The sequence below is a fragment of the Tachyglossus aculeatus genome, chromosome 24, assembly GCF_015852505.1.
Source record: "Tachyglossus aculeatus isolate mTacAcu1 chromosome 24, mTacAcu1.pri, whole genome shotgun sequence".
NCBI classification, from domain to species: domain Eukaryota; kingdom Metazoa; phylum Chordata; class Mammalia; order Monotremata; family Tachyglossidae; genus Tachyglossus; species Tachyglossus aculeatus.
In genome coordinates this window covers 24,756,373-24,770,625 of record NC_052089.1, presented here as the reverse complement: position 1 = coordinate 24,770,625, position 14,253 = coordinate 24,756,373, and the positions used below count along the sequence as shown (strand labels likewise).

The 14,253-nt window shown below is 44.3% G+C and overlaps 1 protein-coding gene across 1 annotated transcript in view; it reads right to left on the bottom strand.

The window, feature by feature from the left end:
* Positions 1–14,253, bottom strand: part of GART (phosphoribosylglycinamide formyltransferase, phosphoribosylglycinamide synthetase, phosphoribosylaminoimidazole synthetase) — a 44,574-nt gene that overhangs the window by 17,572 nt on the left and 12,749 nt on the right. Inside the window, exons 3-10 of the mRNA XM_038766169.1 lie at positions 13,118–13,213; positions 12,101–12,275; positions 10,454–10,565; positions 8,587–8,655; positions 6,945–7,070; positions 2,810–2,897; positions 2,567–2,652; positions 1,884–2,052 (exon numbers count right to left, since the gene is read on the bottom strand). Coding sequence (XP_038622097.1) covers positions 1,884–2,052; positions 2,567–2,652; positions 2,810–2,897; positions 6,945–7,070; positions 8,587–8,655; positions 10,454–10,565; positions 12,101–12,275; positions 13,118–13,213 — 921 coding nt within the window. The remainder of the gene's footprint in view (positions 1–1,883; positions 2,053–2,566; positions 2,653–2,809; positions 2,898–6,944; positions 7,071–8,586; positions 8,656–10,453; positions 10,566–12,100; positions 12,276–13,117; positions 13,214–14,253) is intronic.

The window sequence follows — 14,253 nt, the reverse complement described above, 5'->3', positions numbered from 1 at the left end:
ACAAGCAAATCGGGTCGGACACAGTCCCTGGCCCACATGGGGCTCAGAATCTCCATCCCCATTTTACAGATGAAGTAACTAAGACGCAAAGAAGTGATTTGCCCAAGATCACCCAGCAGGCAAGAGGCGGAGCCAGTAGCAAGGCCCTACTGAGAGCTCACCTCCTCCAGGAGGCCTTCCCAGACTGAGCCTCCTCCTTCCTCTCCCCCTCTCCATTCCCCCCGCCTTACCTCCTTCCCTTCCCCACAGCACCTGTATATATGTATATATGTTTGTACAGATTTATTACTCTATTTATTTATTTTACTTGTACATATCTATTCTATTTATTTTACTTTCTTAATACGTTTGGTTTTGTTCTCTGTCTCCCCCTTCTAGACTGTGAGCCCACTGTTGGGTAGGGACCGTCTCTATAATGTTACCAACTTGTACTTCCCAAGCGCTTAGTACAGTGCTCTGCACACAGTAAGCGCTCAATAAATATGATTGATTGATTGATTGATTGATTAGAATTTTTGGGGTGAAACAGCTCTGAAGACCAAAAATGACGGCAGCAGATCCGCATGAGAAGGCGCAGGCCCAAAACAACCACCTCATGCTTAGCAGCGTGGCTCAGTGGAAACCACTTGTATATATGTATATATGTTTGTACATATTACTCTATTTATTTATTTTATTTGTACATATTTATTCTATTTATTTTATTTTGTTAATATGTTTTGTTTTGTTGTCTGTCTCTCCCTTCTAGACTGTGAGCCCACAGCACTTGTATATATGTATATGTTTGTACGTATTTATTGCTCTATTTATTTATTTATTTTATTTGTACATATTTATTCTATTTATTTTATTTTGTTAATATGTTTTGGTTTGTTGTCTGTCTCCCTTCTAGACTGTGAGCCCACAGCACTTGCATATATGTATATGTTTGTACGCAGTTATTACTCTATTTATTTATTTATTTTATTTGTACATATTTATTCTATTTATTTTATTTTGTTAATGTTTTGTCTGTCTCTCCCTTCTACATTGTGAGCCCACAGCACTTGTATATATGTATATATGTTTGTACATATTTATTACTCTATTTATTTATTTTATTTGTACATATTTATTTTATTTATTTTATTTTGTTAATATGTTTTGTTTTGTTGTCTGTCTCTCCCTTCTAGACTGTGAGCCCACACCACTTGTACATATGTATATATGTTTGTACGTATTTATTACTCTATTTATTTATTTATTTTATTTGTACCTATTTATTCTATTTATTTTATTTTGTTAATATGTTTTGTTTTGTTGTCTGTCTCTCCCTTCTAGACTGTGAGCCCACAGCATTTGTATATATGTATATATGTTTGTACATATTTATTACTCTATTTATTTTATTTGTACATATTTATTCCATTTATTTTATTTTGTTAATACGTTTCGTTTTGTTGTCTGTCTCCCCCTTCTAGACTGTGAGCCCGCTGTTGGGTAGGGACCGTCTCTATATGTTGCCAACTTGTACTTCCCAAGCGCTTAGTACAGTGCTCTGCACACAGTAAGCGCTCAATAAATACGACTGAATGAATGAATGAATGAAAGAGCACGGGCTTGGGAGTCATGGGTTCAAATCCCAGCTCCACCACTTGTCAGCTGTGTAACTTTGGGCAAGTCACTTCACTTCTCTGGGCCTCAGCGACCTCATCTGTAAAATGGGGATTAAGACTGTGAGCCCCACGTGGGACAACCTGATCACCTTGTCTCCTCCCCAGCGCTTAGAACAGTGCTTTGCACATAGTAAGCGCTTAACAAATTCCATTGTCATTATTATTATTATTATTATTATTCTGGGCCTGCCAGAGGGAACTGACCCCTAGCTATCTGGTGGTGTTTACCTGTTATCTCCAAGCCCTTGGCGTAACTGCCGGGATAGCCCCGGCTCGCCATGACGACGCTCACCGCGGCGCTGTCCTCCAGCCACTCGGGCATGCAGCCGCTGAGCTGGCCCTCCAAGGCTGACTGGATCACTTCGTAAAAATCGCTTTTGAGAAGGGGGAGGATGACCTGCGCAAAGTCGAGCAACAGCAGAGGGAGGTCACTGCAATTTCTTGCCCAGAGACTGCCAGAAATGAAATAACCTGCGCAAAGTTGAGCAACCGCAGAGGGAGATCACTGCAATTTCTTGCCCAGAGACTGCCAGAAATGAAATAACCTGCGCAAAGTCGAGCAACAGCAGAGGGAGATCACTGCAATTTCTTGCCCAGAGACTGCCAGAAATGAAGTAACCTGCGCAAAGTCGAGCAACAGCAGAGGGAGATCACTGCAATTTCTTGCCCAGAGACTGCCAGAAATGAAGTAACCTGCGCAAAGTCGAGCAACAGCAGTGGGAGATCACTGCAATTTCTTGCCCAGAGACTGCCAGAAATGAAATAACCTGCGCAAAGTCGAGCAACAGCAGTGGGAGATCACTGCAATTTCTTGCCCAGAAATGAAATGTTAAGAGTACGGAGAAGTGTCCCAGAAAAAGAAACCACATGCGCTGCCCCGCCCTGCTCTGTTCAACACGGGGGTAACCCACCTGGCACTCTGGATCCCCAAATCTGCAATTAAACTCCAGAACTTTCGGGCCATCTTTGGTAAGCATGATTCCGGCATACAGCACTCCTGAATCAAGAAAGCGAACCCACAATAAAGGCGGCGTGACTGAGCCTTCAAGACAGCACCGGCATAGTATTCGCCTGGAATTGGAAGCATCCATTTGGAACTTGAGCACCGCGCCAATTTCAGAGGTGGATGCGGAGGGTTTTAAGGAAGGGCTTACCCACGTACGGAGTACCCTCTTGCTGCATGCCTTCCACTGTTTTCTGAAGAATTGCATTCTTGATGGTCAAAAATAAATCCTTCGATAGCTAGGGGAAAGGGGAAGATTGGAAAGTTTTCACACTGTCCTTGTTTGCAGGCCCCTTAAAAAGTACTATTGAATGATGGCACATTGGTGATTATGTAAATAGAGGCTAAGTCCTTTTGAAAAGTGCTATAGGCATCATGAGAATCAATCAATCAATCAATCGTATTTATTGAGCGCTTACTGTGTGCAGAGCACTGTACTAAGAGCTTGGGAAGTCCAAGTTGGCGACATATAGAGACAGTCTCTACCCAACAGTGGGCTCACAGTTTAAAAGGGGGAGACAGAGAACAAAACCAAACATACTAACAAAATAAAATAAATAGAATAGATATGTACAAGTAAAATAAATAAAGTAATAAATATGTACAAACATATATACAGGAGAAGACCTAATGATAACTTTGATCACTTCTGCAAACTGCTACACTCTCTCACGACTAATGTACACATGCTGTAAGGAAATAAGCTTGTAGAAAAAGACCATGGTAACTTCCCCCAATATTCAAAATCTCACAAGAAGGCAGAAGAGGCAGAATCCAGGAAATACGCATTATTCCTGGGGCGTGGCCTAGGGGAAAGACCACAGACCTGGAAGGATCTGGGTTCTAATCCCGGCTGCCACTTGTCTGCTGTGTGACCTTATGCAAGTAACTTCACCTCTCTGGGTCTCAGTTGCCTCACCTGGTACATGGGGATTATGACTGTGAACCTCATGCGGGACAATGACTATGCGCAACCTGATTTTCTTGTATCTACCCCAGCACTTAGTACAGTACCTGGCACATAGTAAACACTTAAATACCATTATTATTATTATTAGGTCTGGTGACAGGTTTCCTACGAGACCCGGGCATGTAGTAAATTGCTTGGCTGAGCTAGAATCTCCCGATTAATTTCTGAACGTTTTTTTCTTGAAGAAAAAAATCCCCTATAAATTATCCGTTTTCAGACTTTCTAAAAATTTCACATGACCCACTCCTGCTACTACTATCTTAACAATTAAATAACCAACAGAAACACGCCTTCTCTCCCCTTTTCATTTAAAAGCTTTTTAGAGGCAGGAAAGGTTTTACTTCTACGACAGACCTGAAGGAAGGCCAGGTAGCCTGCGGTAATTCTGAGTCCTCTAAAATCACAGCCAAAAGCCGGTTACCTCGCTCTGAAACATATGTAATCTGTTATTTTCACCCAAAACATAATTTGATAAAGGAAGTTCTGACATCTTAACACTTTCCTAAATCACTGGGTAATTATTATCTGCTGCATCCCCTACCTACCAAAACATCTATTTTCCAGATTTAAGGAGAGATGGTCATTGGGACCATTTAATGAACAAAATGTAGCATAGAGTTTAATCTAGTGTTTATTTTAGGAATGGAGCTATTCTTCACAGCAGGTCCTGGCAGCCTAGCCTAGTGGCCGGAGAACTTGGGCTCTAATCCATGGCTGTGTGAACCTTGGGCAAATTGCTTAATCAATCAATCAATCAATCGTATTTATTGAGTGCTTACTGTGTGCACAGCACTGGACTAAGCGCTTGGGAAGTACAAGTTGGCAACATATAGAGACAGTCCCTACCCAACAGTGGGCTCAACTTCTCTGCGCCTCAATTTCCTCAAATGCAAAATAGAGATTAAATACCTGTGCTCCCTTCTACTTAGACGGTGAGTCCCACATTGGACAGGAACCGTGTCTGACCCAGCACTTCGAACAGTTCTGGACCCATGCAGAGAGCTTATTAATAATAAGCTTGTTATTATTATTATTAATCGATTGTTGTCTTAAACTGTTGAGTCATCTCCGACCTATAGCAACTCCATGGACTTTCACTCCAAAGCCCGTGCCTTTTTCCACTGAACCACGCTGCTTGATTGAATGAATGAATGAGTGAATAAATAATAATAATAATGACATTTATTAAGAGCTTACTATGTGCAAAGCACCGTTCTAAGCGCTGGGGAGGTTACAAGGCGATCAGGTTGTCCCACGGGGGGCTCACAGTCTTAATCCCCATTTTACAGATGAGGTAACTGAGGCTCAGAGAAGTGAAGCTGTCGACCACCGGCCCACGTCATCCCCCGGGCCTGGAATGCCCTCCCTCTGCCCATCCGCCAAGCTAGCTCTCTTCCTCCCTTCAAGGCCCTGCTGAGAGCTCACCTCCTCCAGGAGGCCTTCCCAGACTGAGCCCCTTCCTTCCTCTCCCCTTCTCCATCCCCCCCGTCTTGCCTCCTTCCCTTCCCCACAGTACCTGTATATATGTTTGTACATATTTATTACCCTATTTATTTTACTTGTACATATCTATGCTATTTATTTTATTTTGTTAATATGTTTGGTTTTGTTCTCTGTCTCCCCCTTCTAGACTGCGAGCCCACTGTTGGGTAGAGACCGTCTCTATATGTTGCCAACTTGTACTTCGCAAGCGCTTAGTCCAGTGCTCTGCACACAGTAAGCGCTCAATAAATACGATTGATTGATTGATTGATTTCCGAATGTCTCTTTCATTCTCTTTGAGAATGTCCCACCTCCACCTGCAACCCGAATCCAGAGAAGTGGTTTACCACTGCCTCCTTCCGCGCGGTAAACTTGAGTTTCTGCCGCTACCCAGCAAAGCCGCGTTTTGACGTGTAGCAGATTACCGTCCACTCAATAGCCACCGCTCAGGCTAGGAGGGGAACGCGCCAGCCTCTGCTTGATTCTCCCTCCTGTAGACAAGACTGATAGAGTACTGGACACTCTCCAGGTGCGATCCTGACGGGGTGGGGGAGCTTAAGAAAAATTTAAAAAAACAAGGGTCCTGTCCTTGAACTGTGAATTCTGACTGTTCTCAAGAGTAAGAGAATCCAAAACTGTTCCAGCCTCAGCTGAACTGTGTAACGGTTTGGATGTGGTCATGGGTTCAAATCCCGGCTCCGCCAATTGCCAGCCGTGTGGCTTTGGGCAAGTCACAACTTCTCTGGGCCTCGGTTACCTCATCTGTGAAATGGGGATAATAATAATAATAATAATGGCATTTATTAAGTGCTTACTATGTGCAAAGCACTGTTCTAAGCGCTGGGGAGGTTACAAGGTGATCAAGTTGTCCCACAGGGGGCTCACAGTCTTCATCACCATTTTCCAGATGAGGGAACTGAGGCACAGAGAAGGGATCAATCAATCAATCGTATTTATTGAGCGCTTACTATGTGCAGAGCACTGTACTAAGCGCTTGGGAAGTACAAATTGGCAACACACAGAGACAGTCCCTACCCAACAGTGGGCTCACAGTCTAAAAGGGGGAGACAGAGAACAGAACCAAACATACCAACAAAATAAAATAAATAGGATAGAAATGTACAAGTAAAATAAATAAATAAATAAATAAATAAATAAATAGAGTGGTAAATATGTACAACCATATATACATATATACAGGTGCTGTGGGGAAGGGAAGGAGGCAAGATGCGGGGGTGGAGAGGGGGACGAGGGGGAGAGGAAGGAAGGGGCTCAGTCTGGGAAGGCCTCCTGGAGGAGGTGATGAAGATCGTGAGCCCCACGTGGGACAATCTGATCACTCTGCATCCTCCCCAGCGCTTAGAACAGTGCTTGACACATAGTAAGTGCTTAACAAATGCCATCATTATTATTATTATTACCCGTCAAGATTCACCCCACCCTCTGCCCCACACGATCTATGCACGAACCTGTAGTTTATTTATATTGTCTGTCTCTCCATCTCATCTCCCTGTGGGCAGGGAACGTGTCTACCAACTCTTACACCGTACTCTTGAATGAACACTCCGAAACGTCTAGTTAATACCATCATCATCATTATTATTATTATATGGAAAACTGACAACTGAAAGCCAACACAGTGCAAAGCACTTCAAGGCTAACACGTGGAGCCTGAAAAGGGTATAACTCTAAGTCGAGCTCTCTCACTAAGTTGAAAGGAAAACGCAGGAAGGCAAATGGCATTTCATTCACTCATTCAGTCAATCGTATTTACTGAGCGCTTACTGCGTGCAGAGCAAACATTCCGGCATTTGGCCAGAAGCACAGTCTGTACCTGAGGCGCGGGGCAATAAGCCCCCATCCCACCAGTATTTGGGCCTCTGTCTCCATCCATCAGGCGCTTGTGGTCCTGGGCTGGCGGCATGGGGGCCACGGTCTTACCATCGCTGAAGCACAAACACTGCAGAGAGAAACCAAGTCACAGCCTATTCTCACGGCCAGTGGCTGCCGATGTTTGGAAATACACGAGTTTAAGAAGGGTCCTTCCTCCCATCCCTACCACTGGGAAATTTGTGTCATTCATTTATTCAATTGGCTTTATTGAGCGCTTATTGTGTGCAGAGCACTGTACTAAGTGCTTGGGAAGTACAATTCAGCAGTAAAGAGAGACAATCCCTGCCCACACCGGGCTTAGAGTCTAGAAGGATTTCAGGTTGTTCTGAAGCAGAAGTGACTCTGAAGAGCTCCTTGTACAGAGCCAGAGGACAGAGAGGATTCCAATTTGTCTCTAGCCATTTTGATGATGGAAGAGGGTGGGAAATAATTTCTCCTCTATTTCCAAATCCATTTTTATCTAGCTTCCCTTTTACCTTCCTGGCACTGAGGTGCTCCTTATTAGAGAAGCAGCGTGGCTCAGTGGAAAGAGCCTGGGCTTGGGAGTCAGAGGTCAATCAATCAATCAATCAATTGTATTTATTGAGCGCTTACTGTGTGCAGAGCACTGTACTAAGCGCTTGGGAAGTACAAGTTGGCAACATAGAGAGACAGTCCCTACCCAACAGGGGGCTCACACGGGTTCTAATCCCGGCTCCCCCACATGTCTGCTGTGTGACCTTGGGCAAGTCACTTCACTTCTCTAGGCCTCAGTTACCTTCATCTGTAAAATGGGGATTAAGACTGTGAGCCCCAAGTGGGCCAACCTGATCACCTTGTATCCCCCCCAGCGCTTAGAACAGTGCTTTGCACATAGTAAGCACTTAACAAATGCCATTGTTATTATTATAAAGCCCACTCTTGTTCTAACTGTGGAAGTGACAGCAGGGAAGTTTAAATCTACAGGTTATTCTGGGCTATCCCCAATGCCTAATGTAATCTGCTAAATGCAAGCTATTTCCTAGGATTGTCACCCAATCCCGTCACACATCTTTACACTCTGCCATTTCCCCTACCTGTAAATTCATTTTAATGCCTATCTCACCCTCTAGACGCTAAGCTCCCGCAGACAAGGATCACGTCCCCCAAGCACTTTATATAGTGTCCTGCACAGAATATGTGCTCCAAAAATTTATTTCTATTAATGTGTAACTCCCCTTCTAGATCATAAGCTTACTCTGGGCAGGGAACACGCCTACCAACTCTGTTGTATAGTATTCTCCCAAGCACTTAGTGCTCTGCACATAGTACGTGCTCAATAAAAACCATTGATAATAATGAAATAGCATTAAGTAATTGGCTCTCTTGGATAAGTGTGATCTGAGGCGCCCAGCTTTACTCAGACCTTGAATATTGTTTTTTTTTAGATTCACATCAGAAATGAGAGGCACACCATTTTCTCTTCTTAACCCGTTTCTCTTTCCTAGATGAAGTTGGCAAAACGAATCACGCAGGCCGCTTTCTTAGTACAAGTCTAGAAAGTTCCTAGTTATTAGATCTAAATACACTGGCAAAAAATTATTCAAGATGAAGAGTATACTTACCGACACCTCTTCTCCTTCTAAGAGTTCTTCTATAACAACAGTGTCTCCAGCCCTGCCAAAAGCCCTATCCTGCATTTAAGAAAAAAAATCTGTTATTGGGCCTATTTTAACATATACGGTGAATTTATGAGGGTCTTTCCCATCCATGCTTAAGAGTCAGCATACATTCCACTGGATAGGGCATATGTCTGCTAATTTCTGCTCCCTCTTCTTTTTCAGAACATCTCGAGGAGATAAGACTTATTTCACTCAAACAGATACAGACTAGAAATCACAAAGTCAGCGCTGATATTGCTGTGATAACAATAGCAGGGCTATTTTCTGAATGATGACTACTTTAACTTTCGTCCTCCCGGCCTTCACAAGTCAGCTAACTGAACCAAAAGCAGTTGCCTCCTGGGGAAAGCAAAAGCCAAACATGTCCAGTCGAGAGTTTGAGGGATTTCTGGATCCTCCAGACCCATTTCTGTGGTCCAGAAGCTAAGTGGTGCTGTAGTAATTGAGGGAGTCATGCTGGCTGGTGGCTCCGTAGGCCAGGGTAAATGCTGGGAGGAATTGGGGGTGTGCCCAGGCGGGGACTTTAGATTCCAGGGGTTCTGTGATAACGGCAAGGCCTAAGGCCGGGATCTGGAGCCACCCAGAAAACCAAGTTTCCACTGAAGCATCAGTTTACCATATGATCAGGGAGAGACTTTGGTGTCAAAGAACACCAGTCCTACAAAACTTCCATCTGACTAAAAAAAACCCCCAAAACAAAAAAACCCTACATTAGCACTGATTCCAGTGGCCACCATTCACATCCTTTCTTATAGCTATCCCACCCATCCTCTACCGCTTCCTATGGCCCAAGACAAATACACTTCAGTTCCCCCACAGTGGATTTCCCCAAGAAGAAAACACAAAAACCAGAAAATAGGAAAGAGAAGCTGCCTGAGTTTCACTGGGTCCTGATGTATTTTAGGCCCCATGGGTGTGAGTTCATTTTCATGAATGACTTTATTTGTACACCTGGAGGATTCTGGGGTTGCTTCTGGCATGTGTACAATTAAGTTTTTTGCTGCCTATTTCCTAGAGATGTGGCAAGGATAGAAATAAAACAATCTGACCATCATTATGGATACAAACAAGTATCACCATTCTAAATTTGCTGAGTTTTCGGGGGACCTGACACTAAAATGGGTGAAAGAGGTTGTCATAACATAGCCCCCCGCTATTAAATAGTTAATAGCGGTAGAGGATGGGTGGGTTAGCTATAAGAAGGGATGTGAATAGTGGCCACTGGAATCAGTGCTAATGTAGTTTTTTTTGTTTGAGGGTTTTTTTTTTTAGTCAGATGGAATTTTTGTAGGACTGGTGTTCTTTGACACCAAAGCCTCTCCCTTATCATATGGTAAACTGATGCTTCAATGGAAACTTGATTTTCTGGGTGTCTAATGTAGGTTTTTTTGTTTTGGGGTGTTTTTTTTTAGTCAGATGGAATTTTTGTAGGACTGGTGTTCTTTGGCTCCAAAGTCTTCCCTGATCATATGGTAAACTGATGCTTCAGTGGAAACTTGGTTTTCTGGGTGGCTCCAGATTCCGGCCTTAGGCCTTGCAGTTATCACAGAACCCCTGTATACAAATAAGTGTACATACAAACAAGTATCACCATTCTAAATTTGCTGAATTTTCGGGGGAACTGACACTAAAATGGGTGAAAGAGGTTGTCGTAACACAGCCCCCACAGCCCTCGTTGTGGGCAGGGAATGTGTCTATTATTGTACTGTACTTTCCCAAGCACTTAGTACAGTGCTCTGCACACAGTAAAGCACTAAATAAATATTACCGCTCCTACCATCACTTCGCTTTTCAGACCCGATCGGCTCACCTGCATGATCTCTTGAACCGCTTTGCGAGCTTCTTCTTTGTTTGTGGCTACAATCACTCCCTTTCCAGCAGCTAGACCACTGGCCTTGACAACCAGGGCAGGAAAGTCTGCGCTGTAGAGGAAAAACAACAGCCGACATCAAATTGCTGAAAACCCCCAATCAAAATGGAACTGCCTGTCTGAGTTCCTGCGACCTACTACAAAATAAAGAAATGGCAAACAGTAGAGGTCTTAAAAATATCAAAGTAATAATCTGTAATTTGTACTGCTCAGAGTAGAACCCTGGGTCGGCCTTATATAAAGTTCTAAACATTCAGTACCTTCAGCTCCGAGTCGCATACTGCACTATGTGTTAATAGTAATAATTACAACAATGGTACTTTTAAAGCTCTATGTGCCAAGCACTATTCTAAGCACTAAGTAGATACAAGAAAGAAATGGCGTGGATATGTGTGCTGCATCAGTGAAGGCACTGAGTATCATAACCTGGCTGGTTCTTACCTGGGGGCTTGTCAGAAACAAAATCCGTGCCTTAAAGAGAATTCTCTATACTTAAACACCATATTGTCTGGGGTTTTCTTTAACCCTTTAAGAAAGTTTTGAAGAACTTCATCTAATTCTTTACTTTTACCACACTTATAAAGGGTCCTTTATGCGGTCATAATATAATAATAGGTGTAGCGACAATTCGAGGTTAACGAATCTAAGAAATTCAGGAGAAATTGGTTTTCCTGATTATCCCAGGACTTTTAATTCTAAATCTGGGATCCCTGAGGTCAGACAGAGCTCTGGGGCTGGAGAGGAACAAGCAGCGATGGAGGAGACCCAGAAGGAACCAGCCACACAGGGTTACGGCAATTTCCCAGCTAACATAACTGGAACAGATCCACCCTGTAAACCAAGAATGGAGGCCCCTTAGGGTAGAATAAAGGAGAGGGCAACCAGAAGGCCGGAAAACATTAGGGGGTCTTGGGGTTGGAAGACTAAGACGTGAGTGTTTATAAATTTAAGCTAGGTGTGGTTGGGAAGATTAAGTATTTACTGTCTTTCATTCATTCATTCAATCATATTAATTGAGCGCTTACTGTGTGCAGAGCACTGTACTAACTGCCTCAAAGTTGGCAACATAGAGAGACGGTCCCTACCCAACAGTGGGCTCACAGTCAGGGGTACCCACTGAAGCCAAACTAGCAAGAAGGAAACACTTCTTCACAAAGCAGCTGGAAAGCATGTAAAATTCATTATCATAGGATACTGCACGGGCTAAAAATATCAGTGATGATCATGAAGAAGAAAAACAAACAGCATGGCCTAGTGGAAAGAATACGGGCCTGGGAATCAGGGGAACTGACTCACAGTCCAAGTAGGAGGGAGACCGGGGATTGAACCCCCCATTTTGCAGAGGAGGAAACTGAGGCACGGAGAAGTGAAGACTTGCCCAAATTCACACAGGAGACAAGTTGCAGAATCCTATGACTCCCAGGACTGTGCTCTTTCCACTAGGAGATGTTGCTTCTCCAGGAAAGCCACAGGAACAGTATCTCCGACTGTGATCTCTGTAACGGACATCCTGTGACATCTTTCTGTGCTTGAGCGTTACAGACGAACCCCCGCCCTTTCGCCACCATGCAGAGAGCAGCCCCGCACCTGCTGATGAAGTCGCAGGCCTCCCGCGCGTCGGTGAACGCTTTCCATCTCGCCGTCGGGACCCCGTGTCGGTCCATAAACTCTTTGGCAAACCTTTTGCTGGCCTCCAGCTGAGCTGCCTCCGCCGTGGGCCCGAAGCATCTCACCCCAGCCGCTGTCAGATCTCCCACGATCCCTACCGAGACAAGTGTTTTAGAATAAGGAAGTGTGAACGTTGGCTGATTTTGAAATTATGTTATCCCAAAAAGTAGGTGCATTCCTGGGAAAAGCGTCTGAGCCTGTCTCAACGAGGACAACAACTGTGGTGTTTGTTAGCTCTCACAATGCACTGAAGCACTGGGGCAGACAAGATAAAGCACATCAGATACAGCCCCAGTCCTACAGGAGACTTGCAGGCTAATGGGGGAAGGAGAACACCTATCTTATCTCCATTTTTACAGAGGAGGGAACCAAGGCCCAGAGAAGTTAAGCGACTTACCCAAGGTCACATAACACACAAGTAGCAGTCGGCATTTGAACCCAGGTCTCCCCATTCCCAGCTCTGTGTTCCCAGGTGTGGAGGGTGGAAGGGGAAATAATTAATAGGGATTTAACAAATGGAAGGGAAAGTCTTTGGGGCCCGGGGCTAGGGCAGTTAAAACGGTCTAGGGTTTCTCCTTTCAAGACAAGGCCTCTTTGCCTACCATTCATTCATTCATTCAATCGTATTTATTGAGCACTTACGGTGTGCACAGCACTGTACTAAACTCTTGGGAAGTACAAGTTGGCAACATATAGAGACGATCCCTACCCAACAATGGGCTCAGAAACCCACCTTGTCTCCCCGTCTCTGCCTTTTAAATGGATAAAAGTAACTGGGGGCTGCCAAGCCGAGAAATATGAGGTAAGAAAAAGGGCCTGAAGTTGGAATTCTTCACCTTAATCTGTTTGGACAAGAAAACCAGGAGCTGTTACAGTAAAAGGACTGCATGAAAAATGGAGGGGAGTTTACGAGTCAGTTCTTCGTTCCAACTTTACCGGCAGCAAGAGGAGCTTCTGGACCGACGACAACGAGGTCAATCTCCTGGTCCTTGCAGAACTGAGCAAGTTCAGTGTGATCGCTGACTGAGATAGCTGCAAAGAGAAAGAAACCACTGGGTAATTTCTCGTATAACTGGGAAGCCACCAGCTGGTAATCTGGGATTCAATCAATCATATTTACTGAGCGCTTACTGTGTGCAGACCACTGTACTAAGCGCTTGGGAAGTACAAGTTGGCAACATATAGAGACAGTCCCTACCCAACAGTGGGCTCACGGTCTAAAAGGGGGATTCAAAGTCAATACTAGGTTTCTAAGGCTTCTAGCTACCCGGGGAGAATTCCCGTGGGAGAAATCCAGAATTAGGTTTCAACGATAAAGCGAGGTTTATACTGCTCCAAGCCATAGGACTGCAGTTCCCTGAACAAGGATAGTTCAAGGAAAAAAAGTTGGATACAATGGATTTGAAAGAAGCAAGCTTCGACTACAGCTGGTAGGTGGGGATGGGACAATGGCATGGAATTCATACTTTGAGAGCGCCAGCCTTCTCTCTAGTATTGTCTGCGTTCAATTGTATTTACTGAGCACTTACTGTGTGCAGAGCACTGTACTAAGCGCTTATCCAGGCCTGTCCTTCGGACTGGAAGCTGGACAAGTAAGCCAGAATTAGGCCTGGTCAGCACTGCCTTAGGTTCCATGTCCTTGGAGCCAGTTTAAGCTCTTCAACTTTGTGGGGTGATTTCTAGCAGGACAAGAGAAACCATGGGATCTTTCCCACATTCATTATGGCCACGAACGTGGCCTGAATTTTGGTCAGTGCCGGGATCTATTCTTTGGGACTCTGATGGTGGCCACACAAGTCACTTCACTTCTCTGGGCCTCAGTTACCTCATCTGTAAAATGGGGATGAAGATTGTGAGCCCCCCGTGGGACAACCTGATCACCTTGTAACCTCTCCAGCGCTTAGAACAGTGCTTTGCACATAGTAAGCGCTTAATAAATGCAATTATAAAAAAAATAGGAGAGTGTAAGAGATGCCAACTACCTCCTCTTTCTTGCAGCTGCACTGAAAAAAAATGAAGCAGAGAGATGCCACTGAAAGACCCTAAGTCATACTGCAGCACGGTGTTTTCCT